The 26090-nt window shown below is 51.1% G+C and overlaps 11 protein-coding genes across 11 annotated transcripts; 7 read left to right on the forward strand and 4 right to left on the reverse strand.

The window, feature by feature from the left end:
- Nucleotides 1-17: 17 nt before the first annotated feature.
- On the forward strand, nt 18-662 carry T310_7348 (DNA replication licensing factor; the record flags this gene model as incomplete). The annotated part of the gene is made up of 2 exons (XM_013469841.1): nt 18-562; nt 626-662. The coding sequence occupies 2 exons, from the start codon at nt 18-20 to the stop codon at nt 660-662; spliced, it is 582 nt and encodes a 193-aa protein (XP_013325295.1).
- A 385-nt stretch (nt 663-1047) lies between these two features.
- T310_7349 (Phosphatidylserine decarboxylase) lies at nt 1048-2597 on the forward strand (the record flags this gene model as incomplete). Its single annotated transcript, XM_013469842.1, has 3 exons — nt 1048-1077; nt 1178-1248; nt 1313-2597. 3 exons carry the CDS (start codon nt 1048-1050, stop codon nt 2595-2597), a joined length of 1386 nt encoding a protein of 461 aa, XP_013325296.1.
- A 485-nt stretch (nt 2598-3082) lies between these two features.
- On the reverse strand, nt 3083-6070 carry T310_7350 (Cytochrome b5-like Heme/Steroid binding domain-containing protein; the record flags this gene model as incomplete). Its single annotated transcript, XM_013469843.1, has 1 exon — nt 3083-6070. The coding sequence occupies one exon, from the start codon at nt 6068-6070 to the stop codon at nt 3083-3085; it is 2988 nt and encodes a 995-aa protein (XP_013325297.1).
- Nucleotides 6071-6883: 813 nt separating this feature from the next.
- T310_7351 (uncharacterized protein) lies at nt 6884-8269 on the reverse strand (the record flags this gene model as incomplete). Its single annotated transcript, XM_013469844.1, has 4 exons — nt 6884-7174; nt 7299-7498; nt 7543-7987; nt 8105-8269. 4 exons carry the CDS (start codon nt 8267-8269, stop codon nt 6884-6886), a joined length of 1101 nt encoding a protein of 366 aa, XP_013325298.1.
- A 986-nt stretch (nt 8270-9255) lies between these two features.
- On the forward strand, nt 9256-9718 carry T310_7352 (uncharacterized protein; the record flags this gene model as incomplete). The annotated part of the gene is made up of 2 exons (XM_013469845.1): nt 9256-9426; nt 9497-9718. The coding sequence occupies 2 exons, from the start codon at nt 9256-9258 to the stop codon at nt 9716-9718; spliced, it is 393 nt and encodes a 130-aa protein (XP_013325299.1).
- Nucleotides 9719-10760: 1042 nt separating this feature from the next.
- Nucleotides 10761-12247, forward strand: T310_7353 (uncharacterized protein; the record flags this gene model as incomplete). Its single annotated transcript, XM_013469846.1, has 6 exons — nt 10761-10763; nt 10825-10907; nt 11069-11426; nt 11528-11542; nt 11673-11823; nt 11880-12247. The coding sequence occupies 6 exons, from the start codon at nt 10761-10763 to the stop codon at nt 12245-12247; spliced, it is 978 nt and encodes a 325-aa protein (XP_013325300.1).
- A 784-nt stretch (nt 12248-13031) lies between these two features.
- T310_7354 (uncharacterized protein) lies at nt 13032-15434 on the reverse strand (the record flags this gene model as incomplete). The annotated part of the gene is made up of 5 exons (XM_013469847.1): nt 13032-13069; nt 13166-13264; nt 13338-14464; nt 14529-15312; nt 15380-15434. 5 exons carry the CDS (start codon nt 15432-15434, stop codon nt 13032-13034), a joined length of 2103 nt encoding a protein of 700 aa, XP_013325301.1.
- Nucleotides 15435-15925: 491 nt separating this feature from the next.
- On the forward strand, nt 15926-17417 carry T310_7355 (uncharacterized protein; the record flags this gene model as incomplete). The annotated part of the gene is made up of 3 exons (XM_013469848.1): nt 15926-16168; nt 16268-16793; nt 17035-17417. The coding sequence occupies 3 exons, from the start codon at nt 15926-15928 to the stop codon at nt 17415-17417; spliced, it is 1152 nt and encodes a 383-aa protein (XP_013325302.1).
- A 900-nt stretch (nt 17418-18317) lies between these two features.
- Nucleotides 18318-19598, reverse strand: T310_7356 (Spo7-like protein; the record flags this gene model as incomplete). Its single annotated transcript, XM_013469849.1, has 1 exon — nt 18318-19598. One exon carries the CDS (start codon nt 19596-19598, stop codon nt 18318-18320), a length of 1281 nt encoding a protein of 426 aa, XP_013325303.1.
- A 745-nt stretch (nt 19599-20343) lies between these two features.
- On the forward strand, nt 20344-23310 carry T310_7357 (uncharacterized protein; the record flags this gene model as incomplete). The annotated part of the gene is made up of 6 exons (XM_013469850.1): nt 20344-20478; nt 20512-22018; nt 22261-22276; nt 22544-22622; nt 22822-22914; nt 23023-23310. 6 exons carry the CDS (start codon nt 20344-20346, stop codon nt 23308-23310), a joined length of 2118 nt encoding a protein of 705 aa, XP_013325304.1.
- Nucleotides 23311-24003: 693 nt separating this feature from the next.
- On the forward strand, nt 24004-25459 carry T310_7358 (uncharacterized protein; the record flags this gene model as incomplete). Its single annotated transcript, XM_013469851.1, has 2 exons — nt 24004-25184; nt 25273-25459. The coding sequence occupies 2 exons, from the start codon at nt 24004-24006 to the stop codon at nt 25457-25459; spliced, it is 1368 nt and encodes a 455-aa protein (XP_013325305.1).
- Between the last annotated feature and the right edge of the window lie 631 nt (nt 25460-26090).

Here is a 26090-nt window from a genome sequence, read left to right on the forward strand (position 1 = left end):
CTGACGACGACGACGAGATGAGTGAGTCAGACTCGGACGATGACAGCGACCAGCCCACGACGCGGAACGGATCTATTGCGACACCACGGTCGAGCAGACGGGGCGGGACTCTGCGGACGCGTGCGGCAGCGAATCGCGCTGCCGATACGGACGACGTGTCGGAGGACGGCGATGACTTGTACGACGCCAGTTCCCGGGCGCAGCGCACGCAGTCGAGCCGGACGACGCGGAACCAGACGCAGAGCGAGTCGCAGATGTCGGTGGCATCATCACGACCGGCGTCACAGCTGATCGATTCCCAGACGGACGAGAACACCACGCAGTCGCAGGCCAGCTCTGCAGCACCACTGCAGCCGGCGCGACTGGCAACCTTCCGTCAGGCTCTGGGACCGCTGATGGGCACGCGCCTGTTTGTCAACGACGACAGCGCCGATGTCGAAACGCTGATCGGAGCCGTCAATACGGCGATCCGGGCGAACCCATCGCTGGGCGAGCCGCATGTCTTCCAGCGGGCAGAGGCTATTCAAGCGTTGAAGGCGATGAACGAGAGAAATGAGTTAATGTAAGGATGGCTACTATTCTTCTTCACACCGTCATTCTTATCTAACTGACTTGTTTGTTGCAGGTACCTCGAAGACGACGAGACTGTGTACAGAATCTAGATGATGATCGGAGCAAGCAAGGAAGCAGCAAGCATTTCTATCTATCTGTCTATCTGTCTACGGAGTATCTGTCTATCTGACGAGACTGCTACAGAATGAGGGACATCGATGGGTAGGGTATACGTATGATACTGGTGGCGTTGGGAGTTTCTGATCAAACATTGACTACTTGACTGTCAACAGTGTATGTAGCTCACTCTATGACGAGGATTATTAATTTTACTTTATATGTATGCGGTATGCGGTTATTCCTGGAATTAGTAACTAGCTTCTGATTGTACGATTGAGTTAGGGTTTTTCTGTTTCTGCTAATAATATCCATGGCTTTCACCCGACCGGTTGAACCAACGACCAACCAACGGCACAACACAACGTCACTGTGATGATGCAGGACGCATTTCTCGTCGAGGGTAATGTATGTCTATGGGGATATTACTCTTAAGTGTAAAATAATTCATTCATGACTGGACTTCAACCGTGACTTTGTCAATACATACATCTCCATACCAAAACAGGTAATCCAGACAGACGGCGGGCAAATGACCAAGAAACACGAGAGTATACCCAAGCAGGAGCACGTTAAGAGGTGGGTGCATAACAGTACCCGCTACCTGGCATCTGCCTCAATTGACCTTATGTAGAGTCGGCAGATGGCTCCCAGATGACCACCGCGTGCACAAAGACTGGCTCAAAGGCCTCGTCTCGGAGGTTGACGGCCACCCCGACAAGCCCCTGCACCCCGTGCTGCAGGAGTTCAAGGACCTGATCGAGAAAAACACCCGCGTCTACATGCTCTTCCAGTCCATGTTCCAGCAGATTCCGAAAAAGAAACCCTACCGCGACTCGCCCACCGGCCACCCCCAGATCCGCGACTACGAGCACCTCCTCCAGGTCCTCAACCGTGTCCTCACCAGCGCCCCCTCGTGGAATGACCGCTCCAACCGCCTCGGCCTCGTCGGCGTCCCCATCAGTGCCATCCTCGACTGGCCCATGGGCACCCCCAGCGGCTTCGCCGCCTTCCTTGACCCGGACGTCAACGCCATGATCAAGAAGGTGCTCAACGCCTGGAGCGAATACCTCTGCTCGCCCGAGTCGGCCTCCGTCCTGGACGACTCTGCCAGCGGCTGGTTCAACGCCCACGGCGTCCACGAGCTGACTGCCGTCGCCAACGTCGGCGTCACTACCTACTCCTTCGACCAGCTGTTCGACTGCGACCCGGCCGCGCCGCACCACGGCTACAGGTCCTGGGACCACTTCTTCACCCGGACGTTCCGCGACGGCGTGCGCCCTGTTGCGTCGCCGGATGACCCTCGAGTCATTGCCAACGCTTGCGAGTCGCAGCCGTACAATATCGCGACGGACGTGAAAGCCCGGGACCAGTTCTGGATGAAAGGCCAGCCCTACTCCATCCGCGACATGCTAGCGCACGATCCCCTGGCGGAGCAATTCGTCGGTGGCACCGTATACCAGGCTTATCTCAGCGCGTTGAGCTACCACCGCTGGCACGCGCCCGTCAGTGGGACGGTGGTCAACGCCTACGTCGTCGACGGGACGTACTACTCGGAACCGCTGTTTGAAGGACTGGGGGATCCAGACCCAGATTCGCACGGCATCGACGTCAGAGGCGAAACGACCTCGCAAGGTTATCTCACAGCGACGGCGACGCGGGCGCTGATCTTCATCGAAGCCGACGACCCGGCCGTGGGGCTGGTGGCCTTTGTCGGTGTAGGCATGGCCGAAGTGTCGACGTGCGACATTACCGTGTCGAAGGGGCAGAGGGTGAAGAAGGGTGACCAGATCGGCATGTTCCACTTTGGAGGGTCGACGCACTGCCTGGTGTTTCGGAAAGGAGTTCATGTCACTGGATTTCCGCGCCTGGGGAGGGAAGAGAATGTGCCGGTCAAGAGTCAGCTAGCGGTAGTTTCTTGTGTATAAACCATCGATTGGCAATAAAACATATGTCTAGTATTCTGACCCGTAAGGAAACGAGCACCAGTATCTACATTTCTGGTATCGTGAAAAATGGTAGCAAGCCTAGGGATCTGGCCTCATGACAGAACAGAATCTCCGAGGCTGTCCATTGCCTTAACGAGGATCACTTTGACGTCGCTTTCGAACTGCGCGGGGAAACAACAAGATGATGAAGGAGGGCGAGAGTAAAGTAGTGACTCTCTGTTCGCTGTTATTCCGCTTCCATTGCCTGGCTGTGATGCTGCTATCCTTGCTGGAGGGTTCTTGACTCTTGCTTCTTGAAAGTGGCCTTGAAGATGATCCTGATTCTGCACCGGCAGCTCCAGATTTCATCTGATAGGCATCACGCTGGAAGCACGTTTACCGCGAGACACCTGAAGCGTCACAATATACTAGTTCCTTTTCGTCGAATACAGACTGCAGCTGCAAGGTATACAAATTTCGATAGGTCAATTCTGTCCGCCCATTAACGGCTCGCACGTTAACGCTTGAATTCCGTTTTTAACAGACTCCATCATTTTCGCAATATTTGTTCGTAATATCGTGTCGAATCTCGTGACAAAATTTTCGTCATTATCATTATGTTCATCATCGTCGCTACTATTGTCACAGCATAGATCTTTCAGTTCTTCAAACAGTGCATCGAATTCTGCCCAATGCGTCGAATATGTAGACAGCACCTTGTTCTCTCTTTCTGGCAATGGCGTGTCGAGAGCATTAGCTAGGAATTGCCAGCTGGCCGTCCTGAGATCTGTAAAGAGTTTCTCCAGCTCGTTGAACAGTCCCGACGGGACAGTGTTGTCCTGCACATTCCTTGCAATCCTCTCCAGGTCCTTTCGAGAGACGAGCAGACTGTCGCAGTAGATGAAGAACGGCATCTTGCGCCCCGGCGCACAGGACGTATTGTTGGACAGGATATTCTGCGCTTGCACGATCTGCGACAGCTTCTGGATCCGGCTTGGAGACAGATTCCCTTCACGCAACGGCCCTATCGCGAATTGAGCGATCTGCGTGATGATCCCTTGGCTGTAGTCCCCCGAGTGAACCAGATAGAATCGACGATCAGCCACTGTTCCGGCGGACTCGATCAATGTCTTCAACCCTCCCGGGTGGCTCTCAGCGAAAGTGGTCAGGTCGTACACAATTCCGTCGATTGCCATCCACAGGCTGTCAGGCTTGTTGTGGCGGGCGAGTTCTGCAACCGTCACCTCTCTTCGCGTGACTACTGGGGCGTGGCCTCCGAAACAATCTTCATGATACCGGCTCTCATCGATCACATCCATCCCGAGCAGGGTGGAGCGAACTGACGACCCGAAGCCAACACTGCCACAGACATAAATATGCGCCCCCTTTTCCTTGCATTGTGTCTTGATGTCTGCTTCCAAGCTGACCAGGATGTCAGGGGCTTTCATTACTCTGTCCCATCGGCTCTCCTCGCCGCGCTGAATGGTGCATCCTTCACTCCGAGACAGGGCCAGGTGCACTGTCAAGGGCAGTCGCTGCGAGAGGACAGCCAATTCCTCCCGGTAAGGAACGTCTTCTGGTTCTCTTGCACCGAGAACGAGGGTCACAGCTCCCACGTTGCCATTGCTGCGCAACGCTCGCTTGCGGAGAAATCCCAGAAACGGTCCCACCCCAGCGCCCTGTGCGATTAGCAATAATGGTATCTTGTCATCGGCTGGAAGTCGAAACCGCGGCTCTGGGATCAGTCTTGTGGTAAGGAGTTGACCAGGCACGCTTCGTCGCAGAAATTCCGCCGAGAAGCCTTCACAGTGGGCGACGGTGAGCACGACGCGTTGTGCCAGGCCGTCGACGTTTGCTTCGACTTGGGTCACTGTGTAATGCCGTGGGCGAAGGACAGGCAGTGTGTCGAGCAGGACTTGGGCAGAGATGCCTGGTCGACGTTCCATCGTGACCAGCGGCCGCAAGTCACGAGACGCCAGCGCGTCCTGCAAGGCAGCGAGATCGGCTGCTTCCAACTTCTCGCCCACAATCCGCTGGACTTGAGCCATTTCCAAAGGACCAACTCTACTTCGTGGCCAGATCTGAATCCTGTCGCCGGCCTCCACGGGCAAGGGACAAGGGAAAAGAAGCGTCAGCGACGTTGCCTTCCTCCCTGCCAACGCCACAGAAACTACCTTCGCTGTCAACGTCTGTGGCAGACCCCGGAGACGCCTCTCAATCGCCCCCTGCATCTGGCGATTGAGCATTTCATCCAGAGGGATCTTCAGGCGGTCCTGCTGAGCACCCCCGGCAGTCCGCGGCCGCCCCGATGCAATTGCGATACTGATAGCGCTGATGGCCCTAACCCGGTGTCTCTCAAGAAACCAAGCGTAGGTCTGAAGCACTGCATGGAACGAAGCGGCGACGGCAGGTGAACCGCTCCATTCGACGTACGATCGAATGCTATATCGGGGATCTTCGAGCTCCTCGATGAAGCGCCGGATCGGATGCGGCAGCAGCACACGGCGGGCAATCTGCTGCTCGTGAAGGTCATCTGTCGGGTCGATCGTGCCCAGGAAAGAATCCAGGGCGTGGAACAAGGGCGAATTGACACCGCTGTTGGTCAGTCCGCCGGAGCGAAGCGGCCTCCCAATCTCTGGATACGTTTTACCCCAGAAGACGGGGTCGAATCCGTCCTGGCCATGTCGGAATGACACCGAGCAGAAGGCGGCTGCGCATGCAATGATGCGCTCTGCGATGCCTCCGAGCTCCTTCATGATGGCGCAGTCGTCGCATGCAAGAATGTTTTTCTGCACGTTGGTCATCATCTCCAGAGCGGGTGCAAATGCTTCTTCCATCTCGACCTGCAGCCCGACGGACATGCGCTCCTCCTGCATGTCGAAGTACTCCGTTGAGAGACAGACGGACGGGCCCGGAAGTCGCCGAATGTTGTTCAGCATGTCATCTGCGATCATCCGGACCGTCTGCGGTCGTCCGAGCTGCGACGAGACATAGTCCCATGCTGCCATCAAATTGTCTGGCAAATCGATCGTGGAACTATCATGGCCCAGGTTCCGCATTTCATAGACAAAACTGTGGAGAAGTGAGCTGATGACAATAGCGGCGCGAGACAAGTATCGCTCCTCGAGACGGGCCAGCTCGGGCAATAGCGAGGGCAGATTACATATCGCCTTGTGAGCGCGTCCCTGCCGCAGCAGAGACGGTAACTCTCTCATGGTTGCCTCCCACGACTCAAACGCACTCGTCAGGGACTGCTCCTGCTCGAAGGCGGACAAGAAACCGGTATAACTACTCAATGCCCCATCTCTTCCAGGGCCAATTGTGAGTGGGATGTCATTATTTTTGGTCATCTTCTGCTGACGGCCTGGGATACGCAAGGTGGACGCGAATTGGCACAGCGTCTTATGGCCGGCGGCGACGCTGGCTTGGGCGAGGAGCCAAGCGCTCTGTGGAATCAGCGGATCTGGTTCCATCGAGAGCTGTCAGCCAGAGACGAGCCATATTATGTTTGTGTGGTGTTGCAGTCGGCAATAACAACAATGATCACGGTGGAGTACGTATTACTGATATTCACCTACCGACCTAACTATCCACCTACTTCTACAAGCTTCCTGCCAATGCAACACCGAGTCTAGCGGACAAAGACGCACGTTAGAATTTCAGTCCCTCGCGAACCGGCCCCCATCTGGATAATTTGTGGACACGTCCAAGACAGGTACCGGCGTAGGCTGTCGACAGGAGGGAGGAGACAAAGACGGGCTTCGATGATTGGACGGCGAATGCCGCATTGGTCCAAGCGATTGACGATCAAGGCTTAGTTCGTGCCTTAAATCTGAGAGTTCATCAGATTACTGCAGTGGCCCTGATGATGTACACTGTAACTGTACGTGCCTGCATCATTAGCCTAGTTTGGGTGTACCCGCAGTTTCATCGCTCGAATCAAGTCGACTATCAATGAACACACCCCACTGCCAGGCCATCATGGTTGTTAGCTGATATCTCGCACGTGCGAATAGCCAGGATATCTGATTGTCTCACATGAACTTTTCTGCGTGAATTTTGTTGATTATTCTGTGATATAGCCCGACGAAACTTTGCGACTCCTCCCGCAGCCCCACCACGGTCCATCAGCCGGTCCGCCGGTGGCCTTTGCGCATGATCGTCATTATCGCCACGCCAAAGCAGTCGAGTCTGGAGTCTGATTAAATCGTGAGGAAAATTAACCAGTCAACGGTGGATACGGCAGGCAACACATACTAGGACTGTCAAAACATATGGATGCGTCTTTAAATCCCGCCAGTCGGTCCGGCACCCGGTGATGGGAAGTACAGAGTAACTCCACCTGATATGATCTCCTCGTGTCCGATCTCACCCAATGCCAAACAGGCTCCAAGCTGGCAATTCACCTGTGCCATTGTTCCTATGCAGCCATAACGATAACCCACTTTTTGGACCGATGGTGTGGGCCACTCGTTCTTTGTCCACCCTTCGACAAATCCAGATCTCAGATCGACTTCATCCTTCATCTGTCTGTAAGAAGATGCAGCTGTTGATGAATAACAATATCCCCTCTTGACCTTTCCACTCAGGCAGCATCCCAGTCATCCAACTTCCGGTGCTTCCTGTCCTCTAATTTTCTCCAGGTGAGATCTTTCATTTCCTCCTTCTCCTGGTCTTTGAGCAGCATCATTCTCTTCTCACTGCAAAGCAGGGCAGTACGCTCCTCAAGACTTCGCGATCACCGCCACCATAAAATTTCATTTCGAATGCCCAACTTTTCCGCGCGCCGTAGTTGACCCAGAAGTCTCCATTCTCCCAGCTCTCCGGCATCCGTCCAGAGAGGCGCTGTGCGTCTGTCAAAGTTCCACTGCAGATGGCAGCATCCTCTCGGACTTTGGGAACTTGAAGGATGTTTCAAGACAGGGCTGTCTGGCTATATATTTACAACAGTAGTCTTTTTCAGATTCAACAGCATCATTCCCTTGTGTTGATAGATGCGTGAAATAAGTCTCGGCCAACATCTGATAATAAGATGAAGCAGTGTCAAAGGTAGAGGATGGCAGTTTGCTGCGTGGGAAGTTACCAAGCTGGACAAGCTCATTCATATTCATTGCCAATGGCCGGTCATCGATCGACCAAGAAGTTGAATCGCCAGCCAAAGAACCAATTTTGTCTAATGAGGGCTTTGAGAGTTCCAGCAGGATATCCGCGACTTGACTGTAGAAAAACTCGAGCTTGGTGCCCTCAATGTGCGCGTTGAGGATTGGACGGTCACCCCTTTTGTATCCAGGAGCTCTCATCTGGGTGGTAAGGTTGGAGGCATTCGCGATATATTCCATCAGAATGAAAGGGCCCAAACCGCTTCCAGCACCAGAATTTTTGTATTTTGCCTAAGAAATCTCATGACAGCAACCACATTTCGGACTTTTTCCTCGGGGAACATTAATCCTACCGGGGCATGGGAAAGCGTAAGAGGGAAGAGAAGAAGCCATCCTCAAAGGTCGTACGGTAACACAGGTCGAACGCGCCCAGGTCTGCGATGCGAGCACGATCAACTGGGCGAGACCCAGCTCGGTGACTTGCCATAAATTCAGTGACTTCTCAGAGCCCTTCTGGGCTGGCGACTTTCTTTTTAAAAGCATCGAAGGTATTGTCACTTCTCCCATCCGCATCTTTGTGTTGTTTGAGGTTTATATTCCTGTATAAAGTTGACAATAACAGGCTCTCTTTTCCAGTGGTACTGTGGGCGATGCCATGCAGAACAGAAATCCTTGCCCGACGCAAACCTCTCTTTCTCTCTTTCTTTTCTAAAAGTGTTGAGTGCTAGAAAGAAGCGAGGAGCTGTCATTGTAGATACACAACCGTAGGTAGGTAATGAAAGGTCAATATGCAGATTGATCAAAGAGTCAGCCTTGTATGCGAATGTGACGTGCTTCAACAGGGGTCTTAGCCGTCCTTTGGTATAATTGGTTGTGGACAAGCTGGACAGCTCAGACCTGCATCTTACCCCTCCCAACACTCAAAAATAAAACAAGTCTGCGCAATCCGGTCATTTTCTCGAGTTGCCAAACCTGCCGCATTATATATTTTTTAATACAGCATAGAAAGTTTTGAACTGATGTCTACCATGGCCATCCTCTTGGATAAAGTGCACGAAGAAAAGAGTTTCCCACAAGGGAAAGATACCTTATCTACCTAACAGCGAAGCTATAGGAGCCAATAATCATGCAGCAGAATACATTTTAGCTACCTGCAGAAGAGGCCCCTGTTGAAGCAGACCCTTCCAACGAGGTCTCTATTGAAGCAATCTCAGCTGAAAGGTTATTGAAGATGCACCTGTTGAAGATGCTAACGCAAAGAAAAAAGGGCAAAGAAGAAATGACAAAATTTTCCTCCGCAGCAAACCTATATTCAGCAAGTTGTCCTTTGCCTAGACCATCAGTTCTAACTGCGAGCCGTTTTTGGCGCAGTGCGAGCCGATTTCTATTCGACTCGCGAGTCGATTTCTATTTCTATACGGCACACTCATAGTTGCTCCTCACAAGCCGTTCAGACAGGCATTATAAAAGGTCGTAGACCTCTCTTCAATTCAGTAATAAATCATAATTCAGAGATCCTATCAACAGACAATTATTCGTTGTTAAACACGCTCATCACAATGTCGCCTTGCAACATTACCCTGATGATGTCGGTGGACCTCAACCAACTTGAAGTTTCAATCATGCACTTGCAGAGAGAGGTGGCTCAACAACTGGTTTACCTCATGAATCTTGCTAGAAGACTGAAAGCCAGACTCTGCGAATCTGCAGTAGAAGCTCGATTTCCAAAGGTACTTTCCGAACCTCCATATCTCTTCAAGATCGAACTGGAATTGCTGACAACTGGGAACTTCAGACAAGGATCGCAAAGCAAAAGCTCAGAGGTCCAACCAACAACGTGTTGTCTTGGATAATTTGCTTTTTATACCAGCTGCGAAAGAGGCTGTGTGTACTTTACTATTTGCTGAGAGTACTCCGAGTGTATCTCGCAGCCCTACGATTGTTCTTAAGCAACCATGGAAGGCCGTCAGGAAATGCATGCAAGTGAACGGATCGACTAAAAGAGACAATGAAGAGCTTTAGGATTCTGGCTCAATGGATACAAGCGCGCGATTTCGTTGCCGTTGTTCTAGGCAGAAAAAATCGGGCAATGAAGGTCAGAGTTACCGTGATTGGAAAGATGTTTTGTACCTATTGACGGAATTGAACTTGAAAAGCAAAATTTTAATGCGATTGGAAAAATGGGTACAGGATTGAAGGAAGGGCTGCTATAACAGCTTGAACGACCAAAAGCATCAATGGTTGTGCTGCTCTCGTAATACTGTCAATTGTGTCCACGCTGCAGGCTTTCCACCTGCCTCAGGCAAGGAAGCGACACATTACGGCGAAGCTGCCCTCTTTGAGTCCCTCAGGATGGAGTCGCAGTTGCCGAGGGAAACGACGACCTAGACTTCTGCAAAATTGGAGCTGGTGGACAAGAACCTCTTGAGCTGGACTGCCACAAACACCACGATCAAGAACCAGACATCCACGACGGTGGTTGTCAGGAGCTGCATGCATCTCCCAAGGCCCACCCGAAGCCATGCATGTCCTGGTCACTGGAGATGGAACAGGAGGGGTCTGCATGCCCGCCTGAAGACCATACGCGTCATGGCGCAATTGCTGGAAAGGAACATTTGCAATGATTGTGTAAGTTGCAATCATTATCTCCTATAGACAATCGATTACCTTCCTCATCCTGGTCCAGCTAGTCCTATCATCTATCCTATCGATTTTCTTTATTCGGATCTCATTCGACGCCACGGATACTCTGCTTGCATTTCAGCCAGCCCTATTGTCGATCTATTGTCGATCATCCCAAGCTTGCCATTTATGGCTTGCTGCTTCAGCAGGCATTTTTCCCTTTTGCGTTTTCTAGTCTGCTCTGTTGCTGTCGACTACGGCTGGGCAGCAATGCATGCGACTTGATTCGGCAGATACGAAAAGACTGAACGGACCATATCTACATATATCTCTCTCGATTAAGCAATGACTCATGCCTTGCTTGCGATCCTCTTCATGATTGATGTGAGCGCTTGTATGGACATCAAAATCACCTGCAAAAATAGCTGACAAGACCACCAAGATGGTATGCTTTCGCCCAACCTGTCTCAGCATCTTCTGTTATCTAAGAGCGTCAACACTCGCAGAACTTCGAGTCAACGTCCTCCTCTCCAGGACCGGGCATGTTTCCACTTCGAGATCCGAAAGCCTTTGTTTTGTGGAATGTTCCGTACGCTGGTGCAGACGAGAATGACCCCCCATCGTGCAACTGCGGCGACTGCCAATATCAGTGGTTTTTTCGATTCTCTCCCCTCCCAGTGCCTCTTCCGCCATCAGCAAACCCGTCCTTCTTTCCCCTGCAAATTGCCTTCCGCCTGTCGTTTGCTGCAGCGCCGTATCAGTATCTGAATTTTGGTCCATCTACAGACTAACTGGTTTTGTTCCTTATCAAAATGCACCTTATCAATCCCTGCCACTGAAGAGAAATTTCGGTTCCCTTCCTCCTCAATTCCCAACAGGATATCCAACTCCAGGAAATTGGGACCTATTCCTAAAGTGCTCATCATATAATCATCCAGCTTTCCAAACTCGGTACGATGTCGACTTCGGGATCGATAATGACGTTCCCTGGGATTATTCCCTGAATCCCTCCCCAGACTACGACAGGGTCGTATTGCCCTGGTCAGCCATGCTGCCACCCCAGCAGTACACGCCTATGTATCCCTGGAACTTTCCTCCTGGGCTTGAAGTTCGTCTGCTTTACCGAGAGCTAAACCCCGACCCATCGAAAGGATGGGCACACCGTCGCGCTTTGTAACCGGGTTGAATCCTTTGCTGTTGATCTTTCAGCATTGGGCGGTTGAGGTAAGTATATACATATCTATACTTACTATGTGTGTCTGTGAAATAGCAAGATCAGGCCTGACAAGATATTTCGCACCTCTTCAAGGTCTGATCTTCTCAGTTAGGTCTTTGGTATCGCTACGAATTGCAGTATTACGAAAATGGATCGCAACTCCGAGTGACACGCTCCGGTGAGGATGACGACCTGATCGACCGAATGAATTATAAAAAAATGCCCCATGTGGTCAAACGAGTTTTTCAGGGGAGGACACATTTCTCTTTTAGACAGATTCATCAGATCGGTAAGTTTTATATTGCTTCCCCCCAAAACAGCGTAGCTAACCTCACGCGTCAACAGCCGAATACATCATCGCCAAACGACGGCGCTACATCCTTGATGTATCCGACTGCCACAACTTTGCCATCGATCTCATTCATAAAATCCTCACTATCCCAAATCTTGCTTTGTTGGGCGTGAAACTGGGCGCAAGCACTCTACGATTCGGCAAACCGCTCTTCTTGGGTATCACCAAGATTTTAGAATGGACTGGTCAAATAAAAGATCCCATTAAGCAGCGTATTGAGGGGTTGCAGAATTTCGTCGGAGGATTATATTCGGACAATGATGAATTTAGAAGGATGGCAGTTCTTGGTTTTGAGAGTGCGATAGGTCTCCATCATGATGATGATCCAACCTTGGAGCAGCAAGACGTTGCAGAGCAATAGGTATGGAAATGACGCTGTAAACTGGCCTTACTAGCAGTAATTTTCAGCGTCAAAATCCACACGTACTCACATTCGAGCTGAGAAAATGTGTCTCTGATCGGATCACCTATCCGAGTTTGGCGCAGACACAATAATGGCACTACCTATCCAAGAAACTAGAAGCTAACAGGATTTTATGAGTTGATGGAATTGGGACAAATCAAATGCAACCCTATCTATTGTAAGACTCTAGTAGTCAATCCCTTTACTTCCGTTGTGGATATCGAAATGGAAGCAGCAACACCAGGACAACCAACCCATACCTCATCCAGCTTCTCTTCTCTTCTCTTCTAGCGAACGAGCATCAAGGGCTGGCAACTTTTCTAGACGACTTCCAAGGAAGATCTTTCTTTCGGCGAGGTAAACCAGAGGCGATCAAGATCATCTATCTATGCCTCGATCCCAAAAAATCTGCCTTTAGGATATACTGTACAAGCAGAGCAGAGTACCACATCAAATTGAAAGCACTTAGTAAATTATACTATATGGTGTCGAAAATACCTAATTTTCAACACAAGTTTTTTCTCAGCTCACTTGACATGCTAGAAAAAGAGCACCTCAACGCCAAGTATTCATTACCCCTTTGGCTGTTAACAAAACGCCTAATTGCTCGCCTAGACCCCTTGTGAAGTGAATCGTCATTTTGTGTTTTCAGATGATGAAAGGCAGCTCTTATAAAATATATATTCTTGCAGAGATGTACTGTAGAATATGAGTTGATGATCTCCGGATTAGATATCCAACCTCATTTCGGAGAAGGGGACCTTGTCAGCGCGTCAGTCGCTATTCTATATTCGCTAGGTGTCAGAATTCAACAGCAACAACAACAACATCGTCATCATCTCTTTCGTCAGGCTTTGATCAATGGCCCAAATTTACCATGCATGAAATCCGTCAGCTCAACTCGTCCAATGCTCGAAGACGGACCTGGTGCTATTTTCACGATGAGCCCCTGCGTGTGACAGCGAGGAAGAGATTCTGCACAAGACTTATTATTAGCCACCGGTAAATATTTCCATTGATGAGAAAAGGAAGAACAGTAATGACTTACTAGTCGAAGGCCAGGTGGAAGAAGAAGGAATCCAGTAAGGAAGGCGGAAACTTCTCTCAATTGTCGTGAGCATGTCTGCTTTTAGTGGCTCACATGCGAATGCAGCAAATCCCAGCGAGATCGATGATTCCCCGGCAAGGCTAGTATACTTGTCTGCACGTGGATTGTCGTATATAGGGGGAATTAACTGAGGCATCCAAATCGGGGAACCTCGAGCGCTTAGGTTATAACTCTCGTAAGGGTAAAACGATACGATGGATAGCTGCTGATTATTTGATAACAACGCATGATCAAAGCCGACCCGGCTCCAACCTACTGACAGGGGGTTACGCTTCCATGCAATATCGCTCAGATCCTTAAGGGAACAGTCGGCATTGGTGACAATGAAACGACCGCATTCAGAGTCGAAGAAGATAGAGCATGTGTCACATCCCGCTTCCACGCCAGGTGGAAGGTTCTGCAGTGATTCAATGCCATTGGCGGTCCATCTGTGCCACCCAGTACTATTTTCGTGGTCGAGGGAGAAGCAGTTGTACGTCAAAGGAGGCATCCAGCGATTATCTGGAGGTACTCGTCTTTCTGGTAAGTTTGTTCTGATTTTGACAGGAGTAATATTGAAGAGAAAACGAAGGTCTTGAACCATGGTCAGGTCAAATGGCTCGGTCTCCTGTAGACACTCCGACCCAGCTCCTAGCACTTGTAATGAGTTCTTACTTTGATCGGTCGAGTCATCGTCCACTGTAATGCTTCGAGGAAGCGCGAACAAGGCAATCCGCTCCTGATGATGTGCCAGGTGGTTCTCGAAGCTGTCGTCATCAAAAGAACCACCTGTAGCAAGGCAGATCGGGCAGACAGGGCGATCGTCGACAAGGCTGGTTACGCAGATGTCGACTAAGCCTTCAATCTGCCTCTCAGTCATGGAGTCAGTGTGTTCTCGGTGCAGGTGAGCGACCAGGGATTCAGGAGAGTGGTAGAGAAGGACGGGATGTTCATGGCAACGCCAGACACGCCGATGAAAGATATTCTCATGCTCGACCCAGAGCTGTCGACTATTGAAGAGTTGATCTGGCTGCGGGCAGCTTTCGTAGGTGCAAATGTAGGGCTGCAGGTCACGTAATACATGTGCTCTTTCACCATGTTAGTCCACAACTAAGTGCCACCCTGTTCACTGTTGCAGGAGAATCGACCTACTTCCAAGCCTTCCCTTTGCCGCGCTTTGCGGGACATAAGACGAAGCAAAAAGGACAGAGAAAATCCTTGCCAGCGACTGCCTCTGCTGGAGGAGCCGGAAACTCCAGTACTCCTCCTTCGCTATCAATGGCTGTCGAGGCGTAAGACACCACTGTTCCCTTTTCGGTCATTTCATCTAGGGCTGAATTATACTTTGAGGCTTCTGTTCCTGATAGAAGAGTTTTATTCTCGGCATCGAGCTGAGAAGGCCTGGTGGGATTTTGCTCCCTCTCAACAGCGACTTTGTTGAGCGATTCGGCTGGACTGGACACAAGGTTTGAGACATCCAGCTGGAGACCTGCTGCCAGCTTCTGGGAGTGTTTCTCCCAGTACTTGAAATACCTTCGGCGGAGCGTGAGGGCTGCCGCGAGACGAGGCACCATGTAGTCGTTGAACCCCTCAGGGGGCACTCTATCCTTTCGGAGGTCAAGAATGAGGTCGATTACATGCTGCTGATCGTGTATCTCGAATTGAGAAAACAGATCCGTATTGGTTTCGGGATCGACCTCTCGATATAGGCGCGGCTTCAGCGACTTGAATCTGAGGTCAGGGTTTCGGATCTTGAAGCTGAGTCTATAGAGGCTATTGATGATGTCCCCAATGCTTTCCAGGCGCATCGAAAGCTCCTTCGTTGCTCCCGGCTTCTCTTCATCTTCGGATTCATCTGTTAGGTCGTCGTCACTCACGTTGTCCGGTCTGACTTGCTGCTCGAAGGGAAGTCTTGCTCCTGACACGACCGCAATACCTGGTAGCCATCAGTCGTCAGTTGCCCGACAATATCGATCCCCATCCAAGCTCGATCTAGGACGTACATTCTGAGAGCGTGAATTGCAAATGCTGCAACAGCTTGATTACGTTAGACTGCATGATGCCAGACTCTCGCAGCTGAAAGTCCAGTGAGCTGTGCCCCATCTGCAAGGCTCCAAGGTTCCCACACCACACTTTGAAGCGCCCATGCTGATCTTGAAACAGAAACCAGTGGCATATCCTCCAAATACATCTCTTGTCTTGTGTTGAGCTCGGAACACAGCTGGCTGAAGAACAGGAGACATTTCCCGGCTAGTTGTGGCGATCTGCGCCATTAAAGCAGGACGAGAGAACTTGCACGAGCACAAAGAATTTTTAGGCTGCAAGGAAGCTATCCACTGTGGTCAGGCTTGGTGGTATCGATCATTCAAGGAGACTATGTCGAAGCAAGACTACACGTCGACGACTGGACGGGGGGTTCACTCCTGCGGTTGAGCGCGCAACATCAACCCCGCTCTGGCCTCTCTTGAGCCTTGTGGGTGACTCCCTGTGTTCTTTGCTCTTTGTTTCTCCTCTATTCATTCATGGGCAGCAGAGCAGACGAGTCCACAATGTCTGGTATTGAGGTTGCAGGCTTGGTGCTCGGAACTCTACCCTTAATTATCTCCGCGCTCGAGCACTACGAAGGCAATCACGACCGCGCTTGGATTTTCTTCAAATGGAAGGATGAACTCTATAAAGCATTGCGCGAGGCAAAGCTGGGAAAGGCGTACAAGGTGTATGTCTACACGATCCAGGAAATGCAGGAGCATATGAGGACCCTGTCGAACCACCTGGACATTGACCGGCAAAATGTATGTACAGTACATACGTTGCATATCCAAGACCAGACAAGTTGAACCGCTCATGAATTCACACTTGATGAGTAGGCCATATCCAGTGATGGTCTCCAGGCGATCATTTGTGCTAATCAGCCTGTCTCGAATCCTTCTCAAGGCCCTCCCCGCTACGAGTTTAGGAGGAGAATCAGGTTTACCATGAAGAGAAAGGACATAGGACGGTCACTAAAGGACATAAAAGGCTGCAATCAGCGATTGGACAAATTCATCGACAAAGCAAGAGGAGAGGAGGCGCCCGTAACAACCAAGAGCAGCCGGCAGCTGACGCTGATGATGCCCCTCGAGCAAATCCAGGAGTGCGCAGACAATCTCCATCGCAGCTTGTCTCAGGCGTGGAGATGCACTGCCCACACTTCTCATTACGCCAGCCTGCTCATAGAGCATCGCAGGAGGTCACCAAAACGGAAGAAACAGAAAGCTGTCAGAGAGGATGATGCATCCACGAATTTCAGGATATCCTTCAATAGTCCATCCCTGCCGACGAAGTGGTACGACACCGAAATACAGGTGCGTGAGACGACGAAGGTCTGGCAAAGGTATAACGGTTTCTTTTTGCTCCTACACTTACTTCATAGTGAATGTGAGTGACTGACGTGGCTGTGGTGTAGCAAAACTGGCCGGCTTTCATTCGTGGTGACTCCGGCAGAAGCCTCAACACCCTCGTCGAATCTTTCTGGTCTGGAAGTCATCGAAGATCTCTGCAGACCTGCTACGCTGCTCCCGTTCGAAGCGGATGCCGCCGTTGACCAACGAAGAACGGTACATCCTCTCGGTGACTCTTGCATCATCTTTTTTACAGCTCCATAAGACCCCTTGGCTAGGTGACCTCTGGAGCAAGAATGATGTCGTGTTTTTCAAAACCGCTAGCAGGCAGGGACAACACCATGTCAATGTACGCTATCCCTATGTGATGAAAAATTACCAGCAGACGACAAACCCTACGGCCACGATATGGCGTTCCAAAACACCATCCACGCATGGCAGCAGCGTCAACCTTCTTACTCTTGCCAAGATCCTCCTCGAGATCCGCTTGGACGACAGCATCGAGAATCACCGACAGCCCGAAGACCTCGGGCCTAATGCGCTGGTCAACGAGGCCACTGATCTGCTGGCTCTCAAGCGCTGGATCAAGCGAGGAGGGGAACCTGTCGTTTGCCTTCAAGGACGCGGTCACTTTCTGCATGAAGGAATTTGTAAACCCTGACGCGGACCTCGAGGAACCCGCGTTTCGGCAGGTTATAGTAGATAATGTTGTTGTGCCGCTGCTGGAAGAGCTGCACCATTGGCAGGATGGGTTCTTCTGATCGATTGCTGTAAGCGATCTTGCTGAAGGAATCAAAATTATTAATAGCAACCATGGCTCTCCAGTCACAGATCAAATTTGTCATGCAGGATGCCACGGTATGGTATTTCTCTCTACCAAGACACTTTTAAAAAATTTATTCTAATGTCAAGAAACGCTGTAAAAAGATTTAAAAAAGACCTTTTTGACTAATTGCTGCAGAGCCTGCCTCTCTATTCAAATTTCAATGGAATTATGTCTGTACTTGCAACGCAAGAAATGGTCATCGCATCTAATATAAGACTCTTTTTTTTATTTGTATTTTTATTTTTATTTTTATTTTCAGCATCTGGCTGGTCGATGACATAGTATATAGAAAATACAGCAGGTACGAACCCTTGAATTAATCATTCGATTGAGACTCAACAACGATAAGCAGAAGAGAGTGGACGGGAACAACGAATATATATATTTCCTGGTACCAGCTCTTCTTGGTCAAATCTCACCTCTCCATCTACTACAGTACAGACACACTCTCACACAGGTCTGAGAATTTGGGCAATATCTACATACCAAAGACAAGAAGGAGCTTCTTTTTTCTGTCACTGCTTTCGACAAGTTTCTTTTTTTTTCTGGTCAGGGTTCTTCTAAGACACCATCGAAGTGGTCTTTTTTTTGCCCCCTTCCTTCTTCTTTTCTGCTTTTTCTGCTTTTCTTTTTTTCTTTTCTTTTTTTTTTACTCTACTCGCAAACAACAGATCAATATTGAAACTCAAAGAGAGAAAAAAAATAATAATAAATGAAAAACTTCTATCGTTCATCTCATGTACTTTCTATTGTAGTTGCCTCCGGCGTCGCCCGCTTTTCATTCCCCCCAAGAGAAGACGAATCATCAGACGCAGTAGACGAGACTGATGACGGCGTGGACTCCCGCACCTGGGGCGCAGCAGTCAACGGAGACTGCCCTCTCGACGAAGTAGATGACCTCGACGCTTTCTTCCGCCGCTGATGGCCCTGCTGCTGATCCGGCGGAGCCAAGCTCCCGCCGTCGACGGGGGTCGAACCGCGGGAGGAAGACGCTCGTGAATGGTGCGAGTGCGAGTTGGATCGCGTGCTGCGACGGGATTTGCCATCTTGGTTCTTGCCAGAACTGCCCTGGTGGTGACTGTCGCCCAGCCTGATCTTCCGTCGTCGGGACCGTCGGAAGGGCAGCCACCAGAACCAGCCTCCCTCCTGTCGCGCCAACTGGCGTTCTCGCTCGTAGATCTTCTTGCGGAGCTGCGCCCGTCGCTCGTTCTCCTTCTCCCAGTAATCCGCGCGGTACTCGTCCCAGTTCTCCCGAAATTCCGCGGAAAACGCCTTGGGCAGCAGTAGCAACCGGATATAGTCTCCCCCCGGAGACAGGTCTTCTTCGATCACGCCGGCTTCACTGTCATCCTCGTAGACCGAGTGATGCTGCCGATTGGCCCGCCTCTCGGATGGAGACAACTCGACGTAGTGATAATTGTTCGGAGAATGAAATAACGACTGCCATGGGAAGATAAATGACAGGTAGGACAGCAACTCCTGCCACCAAGGCCCCCGGATCACCACAATCTTGGTGTTCATCGCGCGGAGGCCGCGGTTGGCGACTGTCAGCCAGCGCCGTGGCCAGCGCACTCCGCGTTCCCACTGTCCTGTGCCCCAGACAAGAATGCCCGTGACGATGCCTCCCATGAGGGCGACCTTCTCTCCCATCTCCACCATCCAGTATACGGAGCCACCCACCCCGCGGCCATCTTCGCGCGGCCGCAGGAACAGCGCGTAGAAGAAGTAGGCAATCCACAGGGCCAGCAGCGTGAGGAAGAAGGTGTTCTGGCGGCGACGCTCGCGCAGCGCAAGATATTGGGCGCGCAGAGAGCACTCCAGAATCAGCAGGTTCAGATAGATCTGCGGCGGCGACGACGGTAGGGTCGAAAGAGGATCCGGAGTCGATGGCCGCGACTCGGAGGCGGCCGACGAGCCCTGCAGGTAGGACTTGGGCAGCGGAGCAAGCGATTCAGCGGGCGCCTGGGCGTCCACAGCTGGGGCGCCTTTGACGAGCTGATCCAGACGGGAGGTCATGTCGATGAGAGTCCGGATATTTCAGATGCGAATGCGTCGTGGTCGTGGTCTGGTCTGGTCTGCATGGATGAATGAGCGGAATCAGCGTAGGCTGTCAACGCAGCGATCTCGCGGCCACCGGAGGCCAGAAGCCTACGGCATCACCGGTCATGAGCAGCGGAGCTGTCTTTCGCGAAGGACAGGCTGCGTGGAGGTGGTCTTGCTGTTCAGTCTAGACTTGCGGCCAGGGACAGAGTGCTGGCATCCCGATTCCCTCCACGGAGTCGGGTGGAGAAAGCAGCAGACAAGGCGGTCAGCCAAAGTCCGCCGTTAAGTCCGCATCTAATGCCACTCTGCCACGCTCCAGCTGATGCCTGTGCGATGCCAATGGCACCGGAGAAGTGAAGCTAGCTGAGCCAGACCATTGTGCAGAATAAACGACGCTATTGCTGGTCCGCGTGTTTCTGCTGCCTGCTGCCTCCGCCGTCTGCGTGCCGCGGCCAAATCCCAACGCCACCCCCTGCCCCCCCGCTCCATATATGGTCCCAGGTTCCTGGCTGTGCAGACTGAGTGGCAGAGCATCTCTGTCACTCCCCCTACTCTCTCCAAGCTGTACTCAGGGCGCGTTGGTTCGCTTCCTCTGCTGCACGTCTCTCGACCCTGGGGGTCAATAGATGCCACGCTGCCTGTCCCGTCGCCCATCCGTCGCGGGCAGCCATATTCCTCGGCAGAATCTCCTTCGTCCTCTCCGCAATACCCTATCTCGATGACGTCCGAGACCCTGAGCCAGTCTGATGAAGAGGCGCGCCCGCGCAAGCAGGCCAAAGAGCCCTACTCGGTCCGACCGAGTTCTACGTCGGGATGGTTTCCTCTAAGCTATAAGGAGGGGTTCAGCCAATGGGTAGGTGAAAGTCTGCAATTGAGATGAGAACAGTATCGTCAAGTGCTGACGGCTGTCTTCCACCAGTGGGCCAAAATCCCTGCTGCTGCAGCCGAACAAAAGGTCCTGTCCTTCATGCCCTATCTCCAGCAGGCTCCCACGCAGCGCCAGACGGGAAACACAGCAGACAGCCCGGATGCTTCCAATGGCGGCACCGACAGTCTCCGGGCGGTCGATCACAGCCAGAAAGGCGAGGAGACGGCCAATTCGGTTAATGACCCGTACGGGCCTCGACTCTGGCGGTCGCGTATGGTCGAGCTGAGTGGCAAGGATCGGGCTTTGAACGAGTTCTCCGTCGAGCGCGTGGGCGAGAAGACGGAGCATAATCTGGTCATTCTGCATGGATACGGGATTGGACTGGGCATGTTTTACAAGAACTTTGAGCCTCTGTCTCGCGCCAAGGGCTGGCGTCTGTACGCGCTCGACATGCTGGGGATGGGCCGTAGCACCCGTCCGCCGTTCAAGATCAAGGCCAAGGACCGCCTGGAAGCGGTCAAAGAAGCGGAGGATTGGTTTATCGATGCGCTCGAAGAGTGGCGGGTGAAGCGGAAAATCGAACGTTTCACGTTGATGGGCCACAGTCTGGGAGGATACATGGCCGTCGCCTACGCTCTGAAATATCCAGGCCACCTCAACAAGCTCATCCTGGCCTCCCCGGTGGGCATTCCTGAGAATCCCTACGCAACGAACGAGGATCTGCCAGAGCCGTCAGAGTCGTCCTTGTCCAACGAGTTCACCCAAGATCAAGAGGATATCGCCGGGAATAGCAAGAGAGGCGATCCCGAAATCTCCGGCACAATGACCGTTCCTCGCAGACAGCTTCCACGATGGTTCACCTATCTCTGGGATGCCAATGTTTCGCCGTTCACCCTGGTCCGTTGGTCGGGACCACTGGGGCCGCGCCTGGTATCTGGCTGGACGCATCGACGGTTTTCGCATTTGCCTCCCGCCGAGGCCCAGGCTCTTCACGAGTACTCGTACTCCATATTCCGACTTCGTGGTAGTGGAGAGTATGCGCTGGCCTACATCTTGGCTCCGGGGGCATACGCACGGAGCCCGTTGATCCGCCGGATTCACGGCGTAGGACGGCAGATCATCCGACAGTCGTCAGCAGAAGCTGCAGATTCTGCGGCATCTTCATCGTCAGATTCTTTCACTTCTCTTTCCAGCTCAGCATCTTCTGCCACGTCATCATCTTCATCGTCGGCGCCTCCGAAGCGGGAAAACGGCATCCCCATCGTCTTCATGTACGGCGACCACGACTGGATGGACGCGCGGGGAGGCTACGCGGCCAAGGCGAAGATTGAAGAAGAGAAGCGCCGTATCCTCCGCAACGCCAGTCCGGAGGAGCGCGAAGCGGACAACGGCTCGGCGAAGGTGATCATCATCAAGAAAGCGGGCCACCACCTGTTCCTGGACGCGTGGGAGGAGTTCAACGAGGTAGTCCTGGAGGAGATGGAGGATGTGCGACGGAGAGAGGAGAAGCAGAGGCAGAGGCAGAGTAATCGGTAGTCGTCACCACCTTGCTACTTGATTTTGGATTTTTTTTTACGGGATTATGGCTATCTTACGTTGATATGTGCTCCCATTCTTTCTCTTTGATTCTTTCTTGCTATCTTTTTTGGGGTTGTCGGACAGATCTGTTTTTTCAATGTCTCAAGTTTATCTCATCACATCTGATCGATACCATTTCATTTTCCATTTCAATTTCAATTCGATCAAGTAAATAGACAATTTAAATAGATACCTACCTACATATGTAGGTAGAGCTGGTTTTGTCTCGTCTTTCTTCTTTGTCCTAAACTCCTCTTTTTGGTCAAAATACCCATCAAGCCAATTATTTCATTCCTTTTTTTTTGCCTGGAGAAACGTCCAGATGATATACAACTTTTTTTCCCCAACTATTGTAATTAATCTAATTTAATTTAATGACGAATTGTGGACGATTTTGTCTGGCTTCGTATTTGTACAGAACATATATACAGATACAGACCTAACCTGACGTATATATAACTTACCTACCTAGGTATCTGCCTAGGAATTTATTTATTTATTTGTTTATTGTCAAGATGGTTTGGTTTAAATACCAAGATATTAGTACGTATGTATGTGTGTATGAGTGATTTCATTCTTCACAGTTCAATTTCTGCCTATCAAAAAGCCAAAAGGGGTAACCTTTTAAAGTCATCTTCTGCTCTGCTGTAGATAGTATTAATTTGTCCAATCTGTATGATATACATAAATATGTCAAGGTTGATATCTTCATATCTTCATGATAGATGTACTGTACTGTACATGATTTAGGTCACCTCACGTCGGACCAGACGAACAGCTTCGTCTTCTTCTTCTCTGTCGTTGGACAAAAAGAGGTCTGCTACTGCTACCTGCAGAATAAGAGTGTGTCATGGACAGTGCCAGTGGGCGTCCAGACTGTACAAACGCCTCGAGACTATTAGCTGAAATCGATCTAGAGGATTGGAGAGGCCCATGTCCTGTCGACGACAGATGAGAGACGAGAGACGACGTGGTGACGGATCGCCGGTGTCGTCGACGCTTGGTGATAGACAGCCAGGTTTGGTCGTCAGCATCAATGCCAATGCCAATGCCGGTGCCGTTGTCAATGCCACTACCCTCCGGGCTGATCGAGTTGGGAGGAGTTTTCCTGTTGTCGCTGATGAAGTTGATGAAGAACGAAGACGAAGACCAAGAAGACAGTTCTTGCGATGGCGTCAATGCCAACTTTTCATGATACTGCTGCTGCTGCTGTCATTTGATCGTTCCTCTAGAAAATAGATAGAAGAAGAAAAGAAGAACTGACTTGAGGCGAACCACCGGGAGTACATGCATTTTCCTCCGAAAAGTAAAAAGCGGAATCATCATTTACGGAGGAGAAAAAATCCATGAGAAGCGCGCCAGCCAACTCAACGTAGACCATCGACACTCGCACGAGCAGGGTGATGGCGGCAAGGGTTATCGTAAGGCAGGCTGATAAGACGAGCGGGATGGAGAAGAGAAGGAGGAGAGGGAGGACGAAGAGGGTGGAAATAATGGATGTTAACATGGTGCAGCTATAAAATTAGGACATTGTGGATGAATAGTCATTTTTTGAGCAGAATGAATAATTGATGAGATCTTCTGTCGTTGGATGATATACGCCAGGACGCTGCTCTCATGTGACCAGACCAGGGTCAGACATGCCTATTTGTCAGTTGTGCAATGGATATTATGCACTCTATATAATGCGGTTTAATTTCAAATACATGTGGTGAACTGCTTTATGCAAGCAGAGCAATAAATATATGCTGTTGATTGTTAGAGTTACAGCCTCACTCTATCAGGTGTTTCTCTACCGTGGATCCATTAAAATATGTCGGTTCGGCTGAGTTATGTCATAGGGAAACTGACTAAACCAACATCTACTATTCTACCCCACACTTTATCACGGCGATAACAAAAGAAGGGCATGACTGCACCAGACAATCCATCATGGCCAGCAGCAGCGCCAGCAGCGATGAATTCCCCTGGCAGCTGGGCGTCTTTGACGCGCACTGCCATCCTACCGACACCATGTCGGCCATCGCCGCCATCCCGCACATGAAGGCCGCCGCCCTCACCATCATGGCCTCCCGCGGCGAAGACCAGCATCTCGTCGAGGAGGTTGCGTCCAAACTGGGCAGGAAATCACAATCGCACGATGTGCAAGACCAGAAGCAAGACGCTGCTGTTGCTGCCGCCGCCGCGCGGGTCGTGCCCTGCTTCGGCTGGCATCCGTGGTTTGCGCATCAGATCTACGATGATCTCTCCTCGCCTGCCACCACCACCAACACTCCGCCGTCCAAGATCGCTCACTACCGGAGTGTCCTCACGGGGTCGACGGCCGACGACGACGCTTTCTTCCTCGCGTTGCCAGACCCGAAGCCGCTGTCGACGCTGCTCGCCGAGACGCGCGCCCGCCTGCTCGCGCACCCGGACGCTCTCGTCGGCGAGATCGGGCTCGACAAGGCCTTTCGCTTGCCCAATGTCTGGCAGCCGCACGAGCTCGAGGCACGCGACCCCAGCATTACGCCTGGCGCGCGCGAAGGCCGCTCGCTGTCCGTCTACCGCGTGGCCATGAGCCATCAGAGGGCGCTGCTGAAGGCGCAGCTGCAGCTCGCGGGCGAGCTGCGCCGGCCGGTCTCCATCCACAGCGTCCAGACTCACGGCGCCGTGTTTGACCTGCTGCAGGAGCTCTGGCGCGGGCATGAGATGCCATCCCGACGCGAGAGGAAACGTCGCCGCGCTGAAGCAGCTCGACAAGCAGAAGAAGAAGAAGAGAAAGACGAGCAAAAGTCAAAAGAATCATCACCTCTCCCCTTTCCACCGCGCATCTGCCTGCACTCCTACACCGGCCCCCTGGAACCCCTGAAACGGTGGCTCCACCAAACAGTACCCTCGGACGTCTACTTCTCCTTCTCAGTCGTCATCAACTTCACATCCTACCACCCGTTCGACAAGGTGGCGGAGGTGATCCGGGCGCTGCCGGACGACCGCATCCTCATCGAGAGCGATTTCCACTGCGCCGGGGAGCAGATGGATGCTCTGCTCGAGGAGGTGGCCCGCACGGTCTGCAAGGTGCGAGGGTGGACGCTCGAGCAGGGTGTCAAGCAGCTGGCGGAGAACTGGAGGCGGTTTGTCTATGGGTAGAAGTTGCCAGCATACACGTAGAGAGACTATTGTAAATATACTCTATACATCCGCTTTAATGAGGGCGCTCAGTCTCTTGTTCAGTGAGCATTCTGCAGCATGGGCCCTTGCAGTGATGATACTGTACTGCTCGAAAGAGAACATGACGCAAGAAAAAGAGTTGGTGAAGTTTATTATTCCTCGCCTGTGTGGCAATTTCAGAGGAGGAAGCAAAATGGGGATTATTGTTGATGATGCTGATATCTCCATGAAGCTATAATTATATATAGACATTATCCATGAGATAGATGCATATACATGGAAAGTTATCTTCTAACCCTAAGTAACCCTGGAAGTATAGATCTTATAAGTGATGTGTAGAAAGTTGTTATCAACTAGAGGCCATGTAGACTATACGTGGGAAAAGATAAATATTTATATCGATCAAGTGAAAGAGCTATGTACATACATACACCAGAAAATTATGTAGATCTTTATTTACACAAAGTGGGTGATATTATGAAAACAAATCATTTTTGTTTTTTACTAAAGGTCCTAATGCTCCCGCCATCACATATGTATATATAATAACTCGCTTTTGTTTCATATATATACTGATTGTATGTATGTATGTATGCTCTTGTGGATTGAGTACTTATTGAGTGACTTAAATAAAGTTCTAAAAGGAGTATTCGCAGTGTTTAGATGTAGATTTTTTCTTTTCCCCTTCTCTAATATTCCCAAGTTAGGGCTTATCTTCTAGAGTGTCATATTGATGACGCTGATTGAGCTGTTCCTGTATCTTGAGAAGACACTACTACTATGTGAAGGTAAACTTGAGTTATTATCTGTATATACTCGCGGTAGAAACTCTTATGATATTTATTTACATTTTAGATGTACGAACACCA

Source organism: Rasamsonia emersonii (genome assembly GCF_000968595.1).
Source record: "Rasamsonia emersonii CBS 393.64 chromosome Unknown ctg1118621760532, whole genome shotgun sequence".
Taxonomy (NCBI): domain Eukaryota; kingdom Fungi; phylum Ascomycota; class Eurotiomycetes; order Eurotiales; family Trichocomaceae; genus Rasamsonia; species Rasamsonia emersonii.